General features: G+C 59.6%; 2 protein-coding genes across 2 annotated transcripts in view; both read left to right on the forward strand.

The window, feature by feature from the left end:
• Positions 1–12224, forward strand: part of DGCR2 (DiGeorge syndrome critical region gene 2) — a 39171-nt gene extending 26947 nt beyond the window's left edge. Inside the window, exons 7-10 of the mRNA XM_028480512.2 lie at positions 1716–1919; positions 7158–7310; positions 8016–8252; positions 9529–12224. Of these exons, the coding sequence (XP_028336313.1) occupies positions 1716–1919; positions 7158–7310; positions 8016–8252; positions 9529–9785 (851 nt within the window). The 3' untranslated portion in view covers positions 9786–12224. The remainder of the gene's footprint in view (positions 1–1715; positions 1920–7157; positions 7311–8015; positions 8253–9528) is intronic.
• Positions 12225–13276: 1052 nt separating this feature from the next.
• LOC102975583 (carbonic anhydrase 15-like) lies at positions 13277–17628 on the forward strand. Its single transcript, XM_028480513.1, is given in 10 exon segments — positions 13277–13343; positions 13598–13633; positions 14145–14315; positions 14963–15072; positions 15222–15314; positions 15652–15685; positions 15688–15717; positions 15802–15959; positions 16052–16188; positions 17457–17628. Coding segments are annotated over 10 exon segments (1008 nt in total).
• The last annotated feature ends 4363 nt before the right edge of the window (positions 17629–21991 follow it).

Here is a 21991-nt window from a genome sequence, read left to right on the forward strand (position 1 = left end):
AGTCACTTAATCACAGAACAAAAGACTCCTGTATCACTCTCTGCACTTCGGAAATTCCAAGCATTTGTGAACCAGGAACTGTGGGCGAAGACCAAATGTATATGAGAAGTGTATGCTGGTCATCTGAATGACCAAATATATGTTTCTTCTAAATCACATTGTCACATACTTCTGTGAAACTCCGTTCTCTTTACCTCTCTTTGCAGCATGAGTACTGCATACATTAGACCTCTTAGCATTAAAAACCCAACACTACACAGTTGTAATTGCTTTACTGTCTGCAGCCGTTTCCTTTGCCCAGTGCATCTTTGCTTCCACACACCTTTCACTGTCACTGGCACATACATTCCAGGTATATTACCTTTCCATATGTTATGGGCCCAACACTACACTATAGATATATTATTTTATACAACTGCCTTTTAATTAAGTTGAGAGAATAAAGGAGGAAAAATATTCATTTATACTGTCTTATAATTACATAATTGCCTTTTCTAGTGCTTTTTGGTTTTTTGTATGGATTCAGAATACTCTCTGAGGGTCACCTGCTTTTTGGCGCAGAGCTTCCTTTGGTGTTTCTTATCCTGGGAGTCGGAAAGCACAAGTTCTCTCAGGTTTTGTTTACCCGGGACAGTCTTCATTTTTGAAAGACAGCTTTGCTGGATGGAGAACTCTTGGTTGACAGCTTTTCCTTTGAGCACTTAGAATTCATTATCCCACCGCCTTGTGGCCTCTTGGCAGGAAATCTTAACTGGGGTTCACAATAAGTATTGTGTCATTTTTTCTTGCTCTTTTTAAGATTTCCATCCTCTCTGACTTCCCACGTTCTCCCTGTGCCATGTCTGATGTGTTAGTTCTTTGTGTTTATCCTACTTGAAGTCTGTTGAGCTTCCTAGATGTGCAGGATTTTGCTTTGTGGTGATTGTGGGCGTTTTTGTCCGTTGGGTCTCCAGATGGTTTTCCTGCATCTCCAAGGGCTCTGCTCATTTTCTTCATCCTTCCTCCCTCTGTTGGAGCAGGAACAGTTTTATATAAGTTTCTTGCCCTGCACACTCCTGATCACGTGGGTTACACAGATTTGACTCCAGTCAAGTGTGGCACAGACCCTAGGTGTGGCATCTTCTGTGAGTTTTCCCAGATGTCCCTACCCCACTGAGAGACCAGAACATCTCCTTCTCATGTCCCCGAGGAGAACCACGCCCCTGCCTCAGCCCTCATGCCCAGCATTGGGCATGTCTCCTAACCGCTTCAGGGCCTGCGCCTTCACCCCCTCTTGTCTTGCACCAGCAGTTCTTCCTCCTCTGGTCCCAGTAGGCTTTGCACGAATTCACTGTGTGTCTCAGGTCCAGTGGACTGTCTCCCAAGGCTCATTTGATATACATTCTGATGCTAAAAGGGCTGGTACTCGTGACACCTGCATTTTATAATGGAGGGAATCTCACATGTAATACGCTTAGGCACTTGAAAGCAAGCGCTTCTCCCCGGGCTCTCTGTCCCTGCTGTCTGCTCGTGGCCAGGTATGCTGAGCAGCGTGTTGTCCTGACAGTGTGCCGGGCGGCCTCTCAGCGCCTCCCTGTGACCACGGGCAGACCCACCACCCTGGAAGGGGGTGCTCCAGGTCCATCTTGCCAACTCCTCTGCTGTCATGCTGTCCCAGGCCCGGGTGGGGAGTCAGGGCTCCTCTGGCTGGTGACCCACATCTCTTCCTATTGCAGGTCAGACGTGTGTCGACATCAAGGACAACGTTGTGGATGAAGGGTTCTACTTCACCCCCAAAGGGGACGACCCGTGCCTGAGCTGCACCTGTCACAGAGGGGAGCCCGAGATGTGCGTAGCTGCCCTGTGCGAGCGACCCCAGGGCTGCCAGCAGTACCGCAAGGACCCTAAGGAGTGCTGCAAGTTCATGTGCCTGGACCCAGGTGAGATGGCGAGCTCGGCCTTGTGTGGGGCTGCGTGTTCACATGGCAGCTGTGACCAAGGGCTGCAGGCCTGTCTCCTCTCCTGGTAATACTCAGAACTGGCTTCTGTCGTGGTCCCCATTGGAGCTCTTCCTGTTTCTGAGTGTGGTGACATGGAAGGTGATGACAGTTTCTGTTGCTTGCCATTGTCAGTCTTTACTGTTAGAATCTTTAAGAAAAAGATTAAATATTACCCACAGTTTTAATATAAAACTCCTCCCCACTCGGTGGTGACTCACGGTGGACGCCAGGGGCCATGTGGTCTCTGGGTGACCCTCCTCCTTCCACTTCTGATAAAAGAGCAGCGGGTGGGACTGTCCTTTCAGCCCTTAGCACAGCAACTCATGCAGCTGATTGTTCTCCACGCCAGAGCAGCTGGCATCTCCCTGTGAATTCACGACCTCAAGAGAAACGTAAATCAGAAGCATGAATTTCAATGTGAATGACACGGGCTTGTGGGCCCCACAGCGGACAGCTTGGGCAGGGCCCATGGAGGGAAGCTGGAGCCACATGTGAGGGCCACACACCGAGAGCCGTCCTGCTTCCCAGGGCCATCAGGGGAAGCCAGACAGCGTCAGGCTGGCTGAGGCTCGGCAGGCCGGGTGCTCTGGCGTGTATCCCAAACCCGTGTGGCTGGCTGTGGTGCATGCAGAGGCCATGCTTGTGAGGAGCCAGCAGGGGACATGGAGTTGGGGTGCGCTCAGGCCTCCCCGTCCCACAGGGTAGATGGTACCTGCTACTGAAGGGCACGTGCCTGGAGACGTCTGACAAGCCAGTTGGGTGCCTGCCAGGTCTCCTGCGCCCCAGCCACATCACTTCAGCCTCCAGCTTACCTTCCACGGGAGTCAAATGCTGGCTTTCACAAGTCTCTTCACCTGGATTCCTGGTTCCATTTCTCAGGAGTTGACTTCTGCTGCCTTGACTCTCTGTCCAGGCTTTGTAAGAATGACCAAATGTATACAGGGGTGACTCATCTGTGGGCATGCATGGCCCGTGGAGCCCACCCAGCTCTGAGGATTTCTCAGCAGACCACGGCCTTCAGGGCATCTGGGCAGGATCAGAACTGCCACAGGCCTCTCTCCAGTGCAGCCAGAACAGCCCAGTCAGGGCCTCACCCTGCCCCACACTGTGACCTTGCTTCTGCAGCTTTCTGACTGTCTCCCAGGCCAAGCATCCTCTTCTGGGAACTGCCCACACTGCACCAAGGAAAGAGACACCAGGAAAATATCTCCTTCAACAAGGCTAGGATGTCTGCTCTCACCACCATGTTCGGGGTTGTATGGGAGGTCAAGGGCAGTGTCAGAAAAGGCATCCAGACCAGAAGGGAAGAAATGAAATCATTTATTGTTGTAGGTGATGTGATTGTCTGCGTAGAAAATCCCAGAGGATCTACAAGAATGTTACTAGAGTTAATAAATGTGTTTTGTTTACCAAGGTCTCCAGATACAAGGTCAATATGCAAAAATCTATTATGTTTATATATACTACCTGTAAAAAGTTGGAAATTGAAATTTTTAAGAAAAGTACCATTTATAGTAGCACCAAAAACCATGAAATACTTAGGTACAAATCTTACAAAATATGCACACCGTCTGTATGCTACAAATCGTTAAGACACTGATGAAAGAAATCAAGGGCATAAATAAAAGGAAAGGTATACCACGTTCATTGATCAGAAGACTCAATATCACTAAGAGGTTAATTCTCCCCAAATTATCTATAGATTCTGTACAGTACCAACCAAAATTCCAGCAGAGTTTTTTACAGACATTAACAAGCTGATTCTAAAATTTATGTGGAAAGGCAAAGGAATTAGAATAGCCAAACCAGTTTTTAAAAAGAACAAAGTTGGAGGATTCATGGCACCAGATATAAAACTTACTATATAGTCATAGTAATCAAAACAGTGTGATTTTTTAGCAAAAGAATAGACACAGATCAGTGGAACAGAATAGAGAGTCTAGAAATAGTCTACACTTATATGTGGTCAACTGCTGTTTAACAGAGGTACACAGACAATTCAGTGAAGAAAGGATAGTCTTTCAACAGATGGAGCTGGAACAATTGGACATACATAAGCAAAACAAAAAAATAAACCTTACACTACACTTCTTGCAAAATGGTCATACACCTATGTAAAACTTTAAATTATAAAATTTCTAGAAGAAAACATAAGTTATTTTAAATTTTGGGGTATAGTTGATTTACAATGTTTTAGTTTCAGATGTACAGCGAAGTGAATCAGTTAGACATATACATATATCCACTCTTTTTTTAGATTCTTTTCCCATATAGGCCATTACAGAGTATTGAGTAGAGTTCCCTGTGCTACACAGTAGGGTCTTATTAGTTATCTATTTTATATATAGAGTAGTGTATGTATGTCAATCCCAATCTCCCAGTTTATCCCTCCCCCCCAACATATGTTCTTTTAAAATTAAGTCTTTTAAAAGAAAACAGGAGAAAAATCTTTGTAACCTTGGGATACGCAACATTTTTAGATCAAAAGCGTGGTCCACAAAAGAAACATTGATAAATTAGACTTCATCAGAATTGAAAACTTCTGCTCGTTGAAAGACCCTTAAAGAAATGAAAAGATAAACCACCAACAGAGAAACACAAATCGGACAAAGGTCTTGTATTCAGAGTATATAAAGAACTCTTAAAACTCAATAATAAGAAAAGAAACCACCCTGTTAAGAAATGGACAGAGGCTCAAAAATGACACTTGACCAGAGTAGATGCACGAAGTCAGCCAAGCACCTGAAAAGATGTTCAACGGTCATTCGGCTCATTCAGGAAACAAATAGACGTTGAGCAACAGCCTCTCCTTCTGTCCTGCGCTGGTGCCCGGGCTTGGGGCCGAGAGGTGAGGTGCTGGCCGTGCACCAGTCGGTAGCAGAGCCTGCATCAGGGACCAGGCACCCGCCTCCGATTCCTGCTGAGCTTCGGCTCCACCTGCTTCCTCCACAGAGACTGGATGCTGTTGTTGGCACCGAGCCCGGTGGGGCGCCAAGCTCCTCGTGGTGGCCTGGGGAGGCCTGGGCAGGCTCAGGTATCAGACCAAGGGTCAGGCCAGCGGCCTCTGGGGCCCCTTCCGTTCAGCAGTGTCTGCTGCAGCAGGATGTGTCTCCTGTCGGGGCCCAGGGCTGGCCAGGGACCTGCAGCCTGGACCACAGCAGGCAGCCCCGCCTGGTACTGTCCGGACCCCATGGAGGGACCCGCCATGTTGAGTGCCCCCGGGGGCCCCTGGCTGGCCTCTGCCCCCTGGGACAGTACTCTTTTCTTCATGTCTGACTGCTGGTGCCTCTTCCTGGTGAGTACCGTGGATGACGGTCAGGGACCTTAGCCATGTCCTTGGGCTTATTTTAGGACTGAGCAGGAATTAGTCATTGCAGAGGCCCGCTGCTTTAGGTACCCCCCCACCCTGGGGTCTCTTGAGCTGGCCGCCAATTAACAGACATGTCAGCAGCCTCCTGGGCTGACAGACCTCCTCCCGGACGGGGATGAAATGTTCCCTTGAGACCGGCATCAGAACATGGTGAGAGGATGTTTCCTTTCACACATTTACTCCAGTGTTGTCAGCAGTAAATGCAGCTTTGGGGGAAGCTTTCTGGCCCCATAGGAGGAGGGCCAGTGTGAGCCTGGCCATCCAATTGGCACCTGTGTTGGCTGTGAAGTGTCTCCTCAGGGCTGGTGGTTGGGGACTTGCCCATGTGGCTGTTGCAGAAGTGGGAGTGGACACAGAGGCTCCCATGGCTCAGGTCACTCCTGCCCCGTGAAGCTCCCTGCCCTCCATGCTGCATCTGGAGGCAGGTGTTCCCAGATCCCGCTGGTTCCGATTCTGTGACTCGGAGAAAGTGGCAACCTCAACGTCATGCAGGCGAGAGCCCTGGGAATGCCCGACACCGTTCTCTCCCTCTCTGCCTCGCACCAGCACCTCTCCTAGCAGCGCCCAACAAGCCTGGTGTGGGCCGGGCAGGGCAGGTCAGACCCTGAGCTAGTGGCCAGCGGGGTGTTGAGTTGCATCCCTGGCCTCTGCCCACCAGGTGCCAGAAGTGCCTCCCCCGCCTGCTGTTGGGGACCACCAAAGGTATCACCAGAAGCTGCCAGTGTCTCCGGGGGTGCAGAGTCACCCTGGTGAGGCCCCTGGACACGTGCGGTCAGAGGCACGGGGCCTCCACAAACAGAGAGGACTTTGGGACGCTTGGCTGGCAGGGCGGGGTTGGTGCTCACCATGGAGCTGCTGCCCAGGCCCTAGGCCCCCACCGTTTCTGCCGCAAGACATCCGGGCGCAGGCCCGACTCTGGCCCCCCGAGGAAGCTGCTGCGGGACCCTGGGCCTCCACCACGGAGCTGGCCCAGAGCAGGCCCTGCCCAGCCTTACTCGGGCAGGCGCTATGACCCGATGGGGAGAGGAGCGTGAGTTGTGGGGGCGTTCCTGTGTGAAGACTTCCTCCCTGGGTGCCCCCTCTCCATCCTGCGAGACCATGAGTGCGCAGTCGAGTCCCTGGCGGTGGCCCCCAGGCCTCCCACCCATAGAGAGGGCGGGCAGGAGGGTGGGCGTGGGGGGGGTCAGGAATCAGAACAGCCAATGCGTGTGTGTTTAACTGAATCACTGTGCTGTACACCTGAAACTAACACAACATTGTTAATCAGCTGTACTCCAATATAAAATAAAAAGGTAAAAAAAAAAGAATCAGAACAGACACTGACAGGGCTGAGGGTAGACAGGGGCTGTAAACAGGGACTCTGGGGTCCAGGGGAAGCTGCACCTGCATCCTCTCCTGATCACCTGTGGGGTCCAGGTGACCCCAGCCTCCACATGTGAGCACTGCTGGGTGCAGGGGAGGGGCAGAGAGCTCTGGGCCCCCCGTAGGACTGAAGCCAAGCTCTGAACTCAGGCCACTGACACAGCCCTGCTGACCTCAGCTCCCCTGCATCAGGGAGGACCTGGATGCTGCGGCTGGATACGCAGTCCTGCTCAGCACCCCGTCCAGCCCCGAGTGGCTTCCGGGGCTCAACCCCAGCAATGGGGGCGGGTGGGGAATGGGGTGGGGACAGAGCCTTCAGGAGGGGCTGAGGCCGGGCTGTGGCATCCCGGTGGCTGTGTGCGGGGCCTGGCACTGGGAGGGGTCAGGAGGTACACTGCCTGGGGGGCCAACACCCCTCCTGAGAGCAGCTCTCCCCGTCCGCACAGACGGCAGCAGCCTGCTGGACTCCATGGCCAGCGGGATGCGTCTGATTGTGAGCTGCGTGTCCTCCTTCCTCATCCTGTCGCTGCTGCTCTTCATGGTCCATCGGCTGCGCCAGAGGCGCCGGGAGCGCATTGAGTCCCTCATTGGAGCAAACCGTGAGTGCCCAGCCCTGCCGCCCACAGCGGCTCGGCCACGGTCCCAGGGCAGGGAGGAGGAAGACAGGGCCGCCCGGCAGCTGTGCCCTGCCCGCTCCTGCTCCCACTCCCGGGCTGAGCCACACGAGTGTGGTGGGAGGGGCGCCAGCCCTGGCCCCGCAGGGTGTGTGGGCACCTGCCGGGGCAGCCTGCCAGGTAAAGACCTTGGACACCCGTGGCAGGTGGCAGCTTAGGGAGCGTGGCCCACCCTCCTCAGACCACATTCTCTGCCGCAGCCTGTGCCTGCGTAGTTTCTGAGATTCCCCCTTGTCTCTGAGCAAGCCAGGAGGCTTCCCAGTCCCTGTGGGGAGGGGGGCTGAGGATCATGGTGACGAGGGACCACAGCTGCTGTGTTAGGGCCCCAGGGCCTCCGAGGGCACACGTGTCAGGTCTGAAGGCCCTGCATCACGGTGCGCCCTCCTGGAGATGGAGCTGCAGGGTGGGCAGCACGCCGAGGCCGTCGCGGGTCAGGCCCAGATGCACTGAGAGCCCGGGTTCCGCGGGTCAGAGCTGGTGGGTGGGTGGGTGGGGCTCCCAGTGTGGATGGCAGGTAGCAGCCGGGCACAGGCATGTGACTGTCGGAGTGCGTGGTGCCCTGGGCCTGGACGTGGCAGGTCCAGCCCAGGAGTGACGGCTCCATGCTTGTTTCTCTCTCCGACCGCCCAGTGCACCACTTCAACCTCGGCCGAAGGATCCCCGGCTTTGATTATGGCCCAGACGGGTTCGGCACGGGCCTCACACCGCTGCACCTCTCCGACGATGGGGAAGGCGGTACTTTCCATTTCCATGACCCTCCCCCTCCCTACACCGCATACAAGTACCCGGACATCGACCAACCCGATGACCCGCCGCCACCCTACGAGGCCTCCATCAACCCGGACAGCATGTTCTACGACCCTGCAGGTGACCCCCAGGGCAAGGGAGCCATGGGTCACAACCAGCTGGGATGCAGGCCAAGGCCCTGTGGCCCCCCAACTTCTGCCCGGCCTTTTGCTTTCGCTTTGGTTTTCCCTTTAAGATGGTCCCACCGTCTGGGGTGGGCACACTCTTCCCAGGGTCGCAGATGGCCACTGGCAGTGGTCTCCCTGCCCCTGCCTCCCTCCCAGGAACTCCTGTTAGTGAGCAGCCCTCGGGGCCCCCTCAGGGCCCTGTGGGGAGTGGGGTGCCCGGACGCTGGGCTGTCAGGCATGGTGCACATGTGGTGAGTTGAGGAGACACCCCCTTGGCATGCCCTCCTGTCCAGCGGTCACTTGAGTCTGTTGTTCATCCGATACTGTGGAAAATCATTCCTCACAGGCGAAGCAGAAAGAACGGCAGGTGTCCTGCCCATGGCCTGACCTGTCCCTGTCCCTGTCCCTGTCCCTGGTGTGCACGCAGGTGTCCCATCCCGATTCCCTGTGTGTTACACACACATGCACACATGTAACACAGCAGGCTGGGCTTTGCAAGGCTGGCACTGCTGTGTTCTTGGTCTGTTCTGTCAGTCCCGTCCTTTGTGGTCTGCACAGGCAGGAAAGCCTTGGATTTGACCTCTGTTCTTGGGACACCGATTGTCACAATATGCTGTCCAGGGGGCCAGGGTGGGTAGGACGAGGGATGCTTCTGGGAGAGCGAGTCCCAGATGCCTCCGTAGACCAGGCTGCAGGGGAGCAAATGCTCCCCGGGGCAGGACGGCAGTACTGCTGGGCCGGGGGTGTCGGCCAGGGGAACGGCGGTGCTGGGTCCCTGAGCCCCGAGCTTTCAGAGAGCATCTGCGGGAATAAGGAGGGGCTGCCACCAGGTCTCCCTCAGACCAGGGTGTTCTGCAGACCCCCAGACAGTTGGCCGGGCTGCCTGCTCTGGCCCATCTCCTGCACTTGCCCCCGTGTTCCAGCTCATGTCTAACGCATGTGAGCCGTGCCTGGACCCCCAGAGTCTGAGAGGGTTTCCCCCTCCCCTCCCTTTGATCTGCTGACTCAGTCAAAGCATGTCCCCTACACACATAATCATGCTTTGCTCACGGCTGTACCCCTACTCCAGCCCCACGCAGCCCACTGCATGGCGAAGGTGAGGGTTGAGCACGGTGGAGCCCCGTGGGGCAGGCTGTCCCCTGCCCGGTGGTGTTGGTGGGAGCAGGCAAGCAGGAAGAGCATACCCTAAGCCGGGACCACCCCCTGCTGACCCCCATCTCCTCCTGCAGATGATGACGCCTTTGAGCCAGCAGAGGCCGCCCAACCGACCACAGGGGATGGTGGTGGTGAGGGTGCAGCGCCCCGGCGCCTGGAGCAGCCCCTGCCCACCCCCAGGGCCTCTCTGGCCGAACTGGAAGACTCAGCCGACAGCAGCAGTGTCCTCCTCGTGCCCCCTGACCCCGCCCAGAGTGGCAGTGCCCTGGCCACAGAGGCGCTTCCAGGGGGCGGCCGCCACAGCCGAAGTTCCCTCAATACCGTGGTGTAGAGGACGGTGGGCCCGCGGCCCAAATGGGCAGGGAGCACCTGTTTGCCGTCGAGAAAAACGCTGATCCCCTTGGGAGACTTGAGGGGCCCCTGAGTGAGCCTGGACCCAGCTGCACAGCCGCACCCCTGACGGCGGGCACACACACAGACACCACGCCAGCCCCCAGGGTGCCAGCACCTGCCCGAGGGTCCTTGGGGGCTTCAAACACACGCGTAGCTTTGGGTCACTGTCTTTTTCTTTTTAAACGGCAGAAGGATGACAGAGTTCTTGAGACCACACGTGTCAGGAGCAGGGAACAAAGGAGGCGCCATACGCTCTAGTGGGGCTGGACACTCCTGCTCTGGTGGGCTTGCTTGCTGCCACTCACCCTCCAGAGGAGCCTGGGCTGCCGCGCGCGCCTTGCCAGCCGCCGCTCAAGAAGGCGCGCCCGGGTGGCAGGTGTCAAGACTGTCAGTGCAGTCGGGGCAGATGGCCTTGGAGGTTGCCACAAGGGCTTCTCTGGGGGTGGTCCCCCAGGTCCAATTGTGAACATCCAGCTGTGGGGGCTGGGGGCTGGCCTGGTGCCCGAGGCCCTCAGGAGGGCAGCTGGGAAGGAGGCTGGACTCTGTACTGTCTTTCCAGCTGGGCTCCGTGAAGCCCAGTTCCACACCAGGAGGCGTGGGCCCCACCCCAACCATTTTCTCCCCAGCATCACAATGTGTGGCCCACCCTGGGCAGCTCTGGGGTCGGGCTGGGGCCTTTAGCCCTGCATGAGTGTCTTGGCCCTGGATCCTCCACCGGGGCTGGCTCCTGGCTGCTACCTTCTGGAGCCCCCACTCCTGCTGAATTTGCCCCTGGGCCTGGCCTGCCCCCACCCCACCTTGTTTGTGCCATAAGGGTTGTGTCTTTGGGGAGAGGGATGGCTGAAATTCACATTCTGGGCTGTCCATCTCCCAGAAGTCCACTTCCTGCCCACCACTGCCACCATTGGAGCTACGTGCCTGGTGGCAGCATGCCACCTTCCTGTCCCCAGCAGCGAGGTGCTGGGTGTTCTACCCTGGGGGGCCTTTGACTGAGGGTCACTGTTGCCTGTTTCTGGGCAGTGGTCTTGTCTCCTGACACGGGGTTTTAGCATTTCTGAGGTTTGGAGGTTAAGCGGGTTTTGTGCGATTTTTAGCACATTCATATCTTTTCTACGTTGAATGTCTGGATCTTTTCTTTGTTGTGTGCATGTGTATCTGTGTGCGTATGTGTGTGTATGTGTCTAAGTGTTTGCAGGTGGTGGCGGTACACGGGGACTCAGGCCTGGGGCCCCCCTTTGCAGGGCCAGCCATGGCGTGCTGGGCGGCCCCAAGGCGTGGCCCTCAGCTGAGAGCAGGGAGCCCTTCCCTGGCCCCTTGCGCCCTCCCAGACCAGCAGTGAGCGGGGGATGACTTGAAGTGGGTGCTCTGTGGTGACAGGCCTCGCTGGCACAGTCTATTTCTGGACACGTTCTCACAGTCTCCCGTTGGGGACCGTTTTGTTCTTCCTTGGGCAGCATGAGCTTCTCAAGTTGCCCACAGACCGGGGCTTGGCCCACAGGGGCCAGAGTGCTGCAGGCAGCCCCACGCGGGCAGGCTGCGTGCCGAGCAGGCCTGCACTCCCCCTGCCAAGGACTGGGACTGGAGAGTGGCTGCACTGGCTGCTGAAGACAAAGCAGAAAGTGTGACCTGCCTCCACTGTTCTGGGCACAGAGCAGCTGTCACAGGCCTTGTTGGTGCTAGGTGAGGGTCCTGAGCACTCCTGCTTTGGAGTGGGCTCCCCTGTGGAGCCCCAGAGGGGCCTAGCCCCAACAGCTCAGGGTCCCTCCCAGCCCCCATGTCTCTGGCCCAGGCCTCAGACCCGTGTGTACAGGGCAGGGCGGCTGGCACTAGATGTGTGGGACTGGGGACTTCCTTGGGGACCGAAGGACTGCTGGGCCAGTTGGGCGTGTGGGAGTCACTAAGGGGGTGGCCTGAAGCAGGCCGTGGGGGCCACAGAGGGGGGCCTGCTTCTGGACAGCCCAGGGCTCTGGGGTTGCTCAGCCCACGTGGCACTGCTTCAGGCCTTGCCTGCTGCCCGCAGTGGCCCCAGGAGCTAGTGCCCCAGGGGCTGAGCTCCACTGGGGGTGGGGGTGGGGGAGCAAGGGGAGAGGTGGGATCGGCCTTCTGCCTAGGCCAACCATCGTGAGATCTGGTTGTGCTCAGTGGTCAGACGAATCTCGACCAGCCCTGGCTGAGTCTTGTGCTCCTGTGAGAGCAGTTGACCTGCTTGGTGGGGGTGGGTGTCTATACGCCATTGTCTCAAGGCCTGTTTATGTTTTCCTTTCACTAAGGGTTTTTAGTTTGGGTTTATTTTGGTTGGGTTGGCACTAGTTCTTTTCTTAAGATGCTGTGAGAACCGTTTCATCCGAATGCCAAATAAATTTGTGTTCTGGAAGAAGTGTGGTCCGTCCTCGGTGCGGCCCCAGCTGGAGCAGGAGGCTCCAGCCAAGTTGGGGCCGAGGGACAGGTGCAGTGGTGGCTGCGTGGAGGAGTTGGGCCACCTCTAGAAGCCAGGGCAGGCGTGGGGTTCTGAGACACCTGTCCCTTCCGTTCTCTGACCGTGGTCTTTTCAATAATTTCTCAGTTCCTGATGTGAGGAAAGAGGGCGCCCAGGGGACTCAGCCTCCGGTGGGTCCTCGCGCTGGGCGGGCAAGGGTTTGGTTTAGGAAAGGCACTGGTGCGGCCCCTGGGGGCTTGGGGAGGCGGCCCTCGGGCCTGAACACCTGCGGGGCGGCGGGCTGTCCGGTCAGCACCGCGGACAGCGCCTGGCGGGCGAGCCCGCCGAGCGCATTCCGGTGCGTCGTCTTCGCTCCTGGCCACTCGCGGGGCGGGGAAATCGGAACCCCGCTTTCCAAGAGAGCGACTGGGGCTCGGGCCACAGCCTGGGGTCCGCTGGGCGCCGGGACCTCCGAAACTGCTGCGGAAGCCGGGGTCCCACCGGGGCGGGGCGGAGCGGAGGAAGCAGCGGCTTCCCAGACGCTTTGGTCCGCAGGGGTGCGCTGGTAGGATAGAGGCTGTGGTCTTGGGGCGTCCTCCCCACCCCAGCCCCCCAAGTCAAGGCACTGGAATCCAAGGTGCCATCTCCCTCGAACTTTGTCCTTTCTGGTGGCCTTGGCGTGTCACTCCTGGTCTCCAGCCTCCATTACCTCATCTGTAAATGGGCATAATAATAGCATCCCCCCACCCAGGAATAGTTGGGGGTGGGGGGGTCCGTGAAAGCGTGCAGCTTGGGTCGACGCCGGCGTTTGTTGCTGGCAGCCGTCCCCGCCCCGGGATCAGAGCGAGTGCTTGGCAAGCTCCAGCTGTTTCCCCACTGGAGGCGCCGCTCCTCCGACCCTCCCCGCGCCTGGAGACCCCAGGACTCAGCTACGCCCCTAACTCACACCGCTGATAAATTCGCCGCCTCGCTGGCTTCCTCGGCCCGCGTACTCCGCCACTTACTGCCGCACCATGCGGTCCCCGGGCTTGGCATTCGCCTTCCTCGCCGTGCCGCTGGTGGTGCGCGCTGACTCGGAAGGTGAGCACAAGGACCCTGCCTTTCTGCTCTGCCCTACCCTACCCGGACGCTCCCTCTTCTCCGCTTTAGGCCCTGCCCCTAGTGGGGGGGGGCGTCTTTTGGGGAGGAGAGGTTGGAATTGGGGCGACAGGAGAATAGGGTCTGCCTGGCGTCCACTGGCCAAAGCCCTGTGCTCCCACCCTTGGACCCTGGCTGGGGTGGCGCTCAGGGCCCAGATGGCCTGCGTCAGCCCAGTCCCTTCCCACCGTCTGCAGGTGCCTGGTGCTACGACTCCCAGAACCCAAAGTGTGGTGAGGACAGAGTGTTGTGTGAGACTGTGTGGCATTGGTCTGTGTCCTGTGTCCACTGCACTTCTGTGGTCTCTGCGGGTTTTCTGTCTGTAGTCCTGGGTCGCAGTGATTGGGAGCCCGCAGTGTGTGTATGACTGTCCCGCTGTGTGTGTGTCCGGGTCTGTGGCTGCTGTGCTCTCCAGTCCTGCTGTGTGTGCCAAGCTGCTCACATCAGGTGGGACCCATAAGCGTGCCGTGTGGCCAGCCCACGTGTGAGCAGGTCGTGGAGGTCCCCAAAGTTGGCATGTGGCCGGGTGCCAGGAGACTTTCCCAGGCCCCTTCTCTGTGGAGCAGCTGCCTGCAGGGGCTGTACCTGTGATGGTGTTGCAAACACTATGGCCAGGCCAGGTTTGGGGGGTGGCAGTTGTGACATGTCAGGTGGGGGCTCTTCCCTGGGTGTGTGTGTGGGGAGGCCACCTTTGTGCACCCCCATGTCTCAGCCCCCCCTAGAGACCTAGACCTGTTCCCCCAGGCCCCACCCACTGGAAGGAGATGGCCCCAGCCTGTGGGGGCCCAGGCCAGTCCCCCATCAACATCAACCTTCACCGGGTCCAGCAGGACCCCACCCTTGGACCCTTCATCTTCCAAGGCTACGACTCAGCACCTCCAGGCCTGTGGACCCTGGAGAATGATGGTCATACAGGTCAGCACCCTGGGTCAGGCCCCCCCCCCTCCCACAGACAGGGACAGCAATCCCCTGCACAAGGATCAGGATCCCCACACAGGAGATGAGACACCCTACAGAGACCAAGGACCCCCCCACAAGGGTCAGGAATCCCTACAGATGGATTAAGAGCTTCTACATAAGAATGGGAATGCCCCCACAGAAATCAAAATCTCCATAAATGGCACAGGAAGCTCCACACACGGTGGTCAAGACATCCCCCAATGGAGGTCTGGAACCCCCACATAGAGGTGCCAGGAACCCCCTACCAGTAGCAATCAGCCATTGTCCCCAAGGACCAGAAGTCAGGGCGTACCCAGAGGTCAGAACTCCTGGAGTCACCACAACCCCCAACAATCGCATAGCTGAGGTGGATCAGGACCCCCGCCACGGGAGGCTGCCTTCTCCCCTCCGTGCAGGGTCGGGGGTTTCCACTGCAGTCTGTGGAGCCCCACCTGGCCGGCCAGCAGAGGGGCCTGGACACCCAGGGTGTCATAGTTCCAAAGAGGCCCAGCCAGGGGGCAGACTGGCCTGAGGGGGTATCTTTGCTCGCACCTTGTGCCCTAATGGCACGAGGGCAGCTGAGTGGGGGAAAGACAGGGTGTCATTTGTTCCCTCCCCCTCAGTGCTCCGCACGGACACTTGCCCGCAGATCCTGCTGGAGATGCAGGGCGCCAGGCTGCCACCACCAGCCTACCGTGCCCTGCAGCTGCCCTACCACTGGCGGGGGCCCCGGGCGAGCAGGCTCAGAGCACAGCCTGGACGGGCAGCACCGCCCCATGGAGGTGGGCCTGGTCATGGGGAGGGGTGGCGGGAGTTCCCCATGGAGGCCAGGGCAGCCTGGTGGGAGTAGCTGGGTACTTCCCATAATCTGGGTCTCCCCAGATGCACGTGGTCCAGATGAACACCCGGTACCAGAGCATAGGGGAAGCCCGAGTTCACCCTGATGGTCTGGCAGTGCTGGCCGTGCTCTTGACAGTGAGGGAGGGGCGTGTGCCTCCTGGAAGGGAGGGGGGCTGCTGTGTGACAGCCTGCTTTCAAGAAAGGCGGTCCATGGGGGTCTGTAGAGGGGGCAGGTGGCCTGTGTAATCTTGGGTGGGCATTGGGGCCCCTAGAGGCTTTATAGGATGAACGGGTTCTGTGAGGGGTTGTGGCCAGTGAGAAGTCGTGGACCTGCAGGGTCAGTGGGGGTGGCCCTCCCCCCAGCAAACCCCCTTCACCTCTGTTTCCACTTAGTCTCCCCTACATCCCCCTCAGTGTTCCCCCCCTTTTAGACCCCCGCTCGAGCCCCTGTCACTTGGAGCCCCCTTCCCAGGATCAGGACTCTGACAACGCCAACTTTTCGGCCGTCTGTCGGGCCTGAAGAACGTGTCTGCACGCGGTGAGGGGCGCGGTTCCTCGCGGCGGGAGCGGGGCGGCCGGACACAGGGAGGTTGGTTCCGAGCCGCCGCCGTCTCTCTCCCAGGGGCCTCCGTGAACCTGGCGTCCACCTTCCCGCTGGCCTCGCTGCTGCTGGGCGCCTCTGGCCTCTCGCGCTTCTACCGCTACGCGGGGTCGCTGACCTGCGGGCCCGTGGTGCTCTGGACGGTCTTCGAGGACACGGTCCCCATCGGGCGCGCGCAGGTACAGACCCCGCCCCTCCCCCCCACCCCCGAGCCGCCCCGCCCCGCCCTCTCGTGCGCCGCGCCTTGACCGCCTCCGCCCCACACCCTCAGGTGGCCCAGTTCCGGATCGTCGTGGCTCAGGCCGGGCCCCCCAGCTCCCGCCCCGCGCCGCTCACGGAGAACTTCCGGCCGCAGCAGCCTCTCGGCGTACGCAGGGTTGTAGCTTCCCCCAAGCGCCCCGCCCTCCCGTGCGCCGCGCCTTGACCGCCTCCGCCCCACACCCTCAGGTGGCCCAGTTCCGGATCGTCGTGGCTCAGGCCGGGCCCCCCAGCTCCCGCCCCGCGCCGCTCACGGAGAACTTCCGGCCGCAGCAGCCTCTCGGCGTACGCAGGGTTGTAGCTTCCCCCAAGCGCCTCGGTCCGCGCGGCAGCCCCCACCCCGGCCCGAGGGCACGGGGCTCTCCTGGGCCTGGGGCTCAGCCTGTGGCTCTGGCAGGGGCCCTAGGATGTAGACACGACCACCTTCCCGCAATAAACGACTCACAGAGTGACCTTGGCCTCCTTTGGCTGGGGGGAGGGGGGCCGACTGGGCGCACCGCAGCTCCCACGGAGGCCTCCCGTACCACCCTTCCCGACCCCACCACAGCCAGTCCCAGACCCCATCCAGAACCCCAGACCTCCCCAGATCCCTCTCGGAGAGAAGGCACCCCCACTCCCATCCTACACGTTATGCCTGAATCCCCCGATGAGATAGAAGGAGAAACTCCACCTGCTAAAGCCTAAGATTACTATTTTATTTTACAAATGAGCTGGCTTACCACCCCAGACACTGTGTGGTTTAGTGATGCCTCCAGCTGCCATTTCCCAGAGGCCAGGAGGTGAGAAGCTGCTGGATCCCAGCTCTACAGCACAGAGTGGTGGGTCCTGGTGACAGGGACAGTGAGTGAAGGGCTGTCTGTACCAGGTGAGACCCGACCCAGGCGACACTCCGGGAAGGTGGGCTGTGGAGTCTGATGTAGGTTGACACTGGAGAGACACTGCTGTCGGGTGACTGCCTGCGGTGAGGCTACTTAAGGTAAGCGGCCTTCGTGTCACTGTCAAAGCAAAGCTGAGAGTCCAGGGGGCGCTGACCAGATGCGCTGTGTCCAGGCAACGCTGTCCAGTAGAGGGTGGGCCCGACTGTCAGGGGAGTGAAGCTGGCTAGAGTTAGGCTGCTGTCCAGGGCCCACGGTAGAATGTGCTTGTACATCCGAGTGACACTGTCCTGAGTGAACTTGTGTCCAGGTGACAGTGTCCCAGCAGCCCACGTGTCCCCGGTGTCTGTCACTTGGTGTGTGGGTCACACTCTCCACCCCAGTGCATGAAGGCCCGGCCTCCTCCCTGAGACCCTTCAAGAAAATACACTTGCACCCACCTCCCCCAGCCAGAGGAGACCTTGGGCTCTCCCGCTGCGCTCACTCCCGGAGGCTGACATACCCCTGTCCCGGACCCTTACCCCGCCCGGACTCTGGCTCCAGCTGCGCGGAGCCAGCCGGACTCCCCAGCTCCTTCCGATACCAGAGCGCTAGCCGGCGGCGTCGGAGGACCCTTCTCGCTCCAAGCCACGCTCCACGAGCCACCTGGCCGGTCCCAGGTAGCAAAGCCCCGCGGCCGGTGACGGTGGCGCGCCAGGCCCTCGCCCCGGGCTAGCGATCAATGGGGCCCAGGAGATGCTCCCTGGAGAGGGCCTCTGGGACGGCTGTGGGAACGACCAAGACCTCGGGGAATCTGGTCTGGGGCCCGCGGAACCCCGGCAGGGCTGAAACCTGGGCGAATGGGGAACCGGTGGAACGACGCCAAAGGCTTGAGTGTGCAGGACTTGCCCACGGTGCTGCGCTGTCAGTGGGTCCCAACAAGGGGCTTGAACAGGCTTCTGGGCAGAGGTGATGGGGACGTGGAAGCGCCCAACCCCAAGTGGAGAACCGAGCTCACATACTCTGCTCAAAGCCACAGTCCCCATCACAGTCAGGGGAAGGCAGGTGTGGTCACGGCCTGAAGCCCTCCTCGCTGGCTGGGGCCACCTCCTCCCATACCACAGTCCAGGCTGCTATCTCTGCACTGCTCCCCTACAGCTCACACACAACATGCACTTCTGCCCCTGAATTCAAGATCCCCATTGCTCTCTGCTGGGCCCCTGCCTTCAAGAGGCTGCTGGAGGTCCAGCCCATCCCTCACTGCTGTCTGTGCACTGGCCCTGTCCTCTTCCTCCTCTAACCCAGTGACTGTCTTCACCCCCTAAGCCTTTGCCTAGGCTGTTTGTCTGGCCTGGCTCCCCCTCGCCTGGCTGCTCCCACTCATCCCACTTTTCCAGGGCAGCCTTCCTTGACCATCTCACCCCCTACCAGGGAACTCAGGCCCCTCCCCCACAGCACCCTCGCAATCATGATTAAATGGCTCTGTTCTCTGTCCACCTCCATCCACAGTAGGATCCCGAGTACAGGCCCAGTGGTGCTGAGCAGGCTGGATGTTGGATGAAGTCCTTGGGTGAATGAATCGGGCTGAGAGTCCCGGGTGGGGCCACCCCACCCCTGGCCAGCTGTGCACCTCCTTTGCCTGGCATTCAAAGCCCTCACGGCCATCCCTGCTGGCTTTCCTGTCCCTCCCACCTTACCACTGCACCCATTTATTCTCACCCTGGTGCCTTGGCACACGCACTGCTGCCCGTGCCCATCACAGGGCCGTGGGCAGTGTGCTGTGGGCCTCTCTGGAAGGCAGTATCCCCTGCCAACATGTTGTGCTCACAGCACCCAAGGGGCTAGTTAGGACTCTGGATGCCCTGGGACCTCCCCAGCAAATTGTGGGGAGGGAGGGCCTGGCGTGGATCCAGGCTGGGCTGGGAGGGGAGATGGCAAGACAGCCACTGGAGCCTGTGTCCCCAGGGCCCACCGGGGCCTACCCTCTCTGCAGCTCTGTGCCCATGTGTGCGTGTGTGTGTGAGATTGGGGGTGTCGTCGACCCTGTTCTTGGGCAGCCTTGGCCCCAGGCCACTGTGAAGAGGCCTGGATCCCCTCGGTTCATTCATTCACTGGAGGCTGTCGCTCTGGAAGGTGCAGGGAGAGGGGAGAATTTGGTGCTCTGTCAACCCCTCTGACCCTCCTTTCCTGCTGAGTCACCTGGCCGCTCAGGACCTCCAGCCTCTGGCTCTGCTGTTCCCTAGAGCCTTGTTAACCGTACCCGCCACCACCCTCCCCTCCATAATTAAAGTACGACTGACACAAGAGCCCAGCATTCCTCTCCAGGCCTGCTGGAGCCTGGCTGTGTGACCTGAGGGCTCTGCCCTCTCTGAGCCTTACCTGTGAAATGCAGGAGGCCCTCAGGTCCCCAGGAGGGGACGGCAGGGAGGCCGAGAGGGTGGGAGAGGGTGTGGGAGGGAGTCCAGATTTGCCGACCAGCAGTTAGGGATGTGAGAGCCAGGAGGGCCTAGAGTGGGCTGCCCAGGCAGCCTGGGCCTGGGGAAGACAGAGGCCGAAGGAGGGGGTGTGATAGGAGCAAAGACAGACTGGGACTGGAGGCCCTGAGGACCCCATGGGTCCTGAGGGGAGTTGCAGATGTGTTGGTTGGGGCGAACAGGCAGGGGTGGTCAGCACGATTCTGATCCCCAGAGGTCAAATTCAGTCAGGATCAGGAAGCAAGTTGTGGTGACCCTGGCCCCATGTTCATCAGTGGAGAGGCCAGGGCGCAGGTGAGGCCTGCGGTGCGGAGCCAGGTTGGAGTGCCCTGGCCGGAGCTGGCTGGTCAGAGCCAAGTGGCTGTTGTCCCTTCAGGGGACAGAGCTGCTGGGTGGGGGGCTGCACACAGACCTGCTTTCCAGGTCCTTTCGGAAGCTCCTCACAGCCCTGAAGCCAGCCTGCCAGGGGGCTCCCTGCACGGGGATGCTGACAGGCCCAGCTCCTCCCCAATCCTGTCCCTCTCTGTGTGCCAGGGGCCAGGCCAGCCGTGTCTGTGGGAAGCCACCGACCCCCCCGGGCTGTCCCAGCCGGGCTCTGTGCCTTCAGGCCAGCCCTCCCACCAGGCAAGGTGGGTGAGTAGCTGCTCATTAACTCAGGGAGGAGAGACCGCCCTGGGCTCAGCCTCTGCCCAGAGAAGGGGGTGGTCACCCTTGCAGTCTGTTGCAATTAAACCCTGGCAGCCACCTAGGCGGGAGGTTTTCTTTCCCAGAGCCTGAGGGCAGTCGGGAGCCAAGAGGGCATTGCATGTTGGAGGAGCTCTGGTGGCCTTGGGGGTTGTAGGGAGCAGCCGTGTGACTGTAGCCTCATAGTCCTCAGGGGAGCATCTGGTAATGCAGGTCCCCAGGTCCCCAACCGCACGAGGTAGAGGGGGTGTGGGTGCTGAGGGCACAGAGGTCTTTGTCTTCTGCAGTTGAAGGCCCACCAGGTTCTTGGCAAAGCGGGGGACGTGGCGAGGCAGGTGGCAGTCCTGAAGCCGGCGGGATCTGAGGGCCTGTGTTGCGGGGGGCACACCAGGCAAGGCCCCAAGGAGGACAGGACCTCTGTGCAGGCCACCCACCGGGTGGGATGGGGGTTAGTTTTAGAGCTGGTCCTGGAAGGGGCGGTGTGGCCCGGGGCTCTAGGGTAGGGGCTGTGCTCTCCATCTGGCCAGACTGGCTGGGCCTTTGGAGGGTGAGCAAGCCATCTTGGCGGGGGCCTGGACCACGGGCCCTGGGCTCTAGGGAAGGGAAGGCTATGGTGCCCTTCAGCCCCCAGAGTGCAGGCCACGTTGTGGGACCTCGGTGGACTAAGCCGGCAGGTCTGGCTCAAGCCATCGCTCAGCACAGTTCTGGGCAGCTTCATCCTGCCTCACGGGCCACTGGTGGTCCCTGTGGCCTCGCCTGTCTCTCCCCACCCCACCCCCACCCCTGTCAGAGCCCAGGACGAGTCTCTGCTGGCCAGGAGATGGTGAGGGTGCAGAGGCGACAGAGGCGGGAGGGCGTGCAGCGGCCAGGGGAGGCCTGAGGCCTAAGGTCCCTCCTTTAAAGACAGGGTCAGAGAGGGGAAGTGACTCACTCTGGATCCTAGTGCTGGAACGGGGCTTCCTGTGGGTGCTGGACTCGGGCACACCTTGCCCCTGAACACCCCCTGCCCACCAGGCCTGGAACTGTGCCATGGCCTCCTGGTGGCTCTAGCTGCCCAGGCGTTCCCTGGGAACTGTTCTGGGTCAGGTGGCTCTGTGGGGGGCAACTCATTACCCGGTATTGACCTTGCCTGACCTCAGTAATGAGTTCATTACCTGGTAATGGCTTTGTTTGCCTGGTCCTGGCATCAGCAGCCTGGAGTAGCTCTGACCAGTCTGGGCTGGGCCCCTGGCCCCCCAGCCTGCCCCAGGTGGGCATCAGGCATGCCAGCATCTGTGTGTGTCCCGAGGGCCCAGCCTTGGCTCTCAGTGGGACAAGCTCCCCAACCTTGGACAGCTGAGGCCAGTCACCACTCTGTGCATCGCCCTTCCACCCACAGATGGGGCAGAGCAGGGAGGGCCGCCTCGGATGGGCATGCTGCCCATGAAGGGGTCCTCAGGGTCCCCCTTCTCTTGCCAGCTGAGCCAGGGTCTCCATTCGACTGGCCCCTGGGATGGACCTCGTCTCATCATTCCTGGTGAACGGGGCTGGGCCCCATCAGGAGCCCCTCCACCTCCCTGTGGCCAAAGGTCACCTCTCTGTCCTCATCTTTGATCTCTTAGCAGCACTGACAGAGCTGGCTGTGCCCTTCCACTCACACCCTCCTGGCCACCCCAGAACCTGGCTCTTCTTGCTGCTGCACTGGCCCCCAGACAGAGCCACCATACCCCCACCGGCCTCACTTCTCCAGTCCTTGGCTTTGGCCCTGACCTTCCCAGGCAAGCCTGTTAAACCTACGTCTGGGGACTTTCCTGGTGGCGCAGTGGTTAAGAATCCACCTGGCAACACAGGGGACACGGGTTTGATCCCTGGTCTGGAAAGATCCCACATGCGGCGGAGCAGCTAAGCCCATGTGCTACAGCTACTGAGCTCTAGAGCCCGTGAGCCACAATTACTGAACCC

Source organism: Physeter macrocephalus, chromosome 19, assembly GCF_002837175.3.
Source record: "Physeter macrocephalus isolate SW-GA chromosome 19, ASM283717v5, whole genome shotgun sequence".
Taxonomy (NCBI): Eukaryota; Metazoa; Chordata; class Mammalia; order Artiodactyla; family Physeteridae; genus Physeter; species Physeter macrocephalus.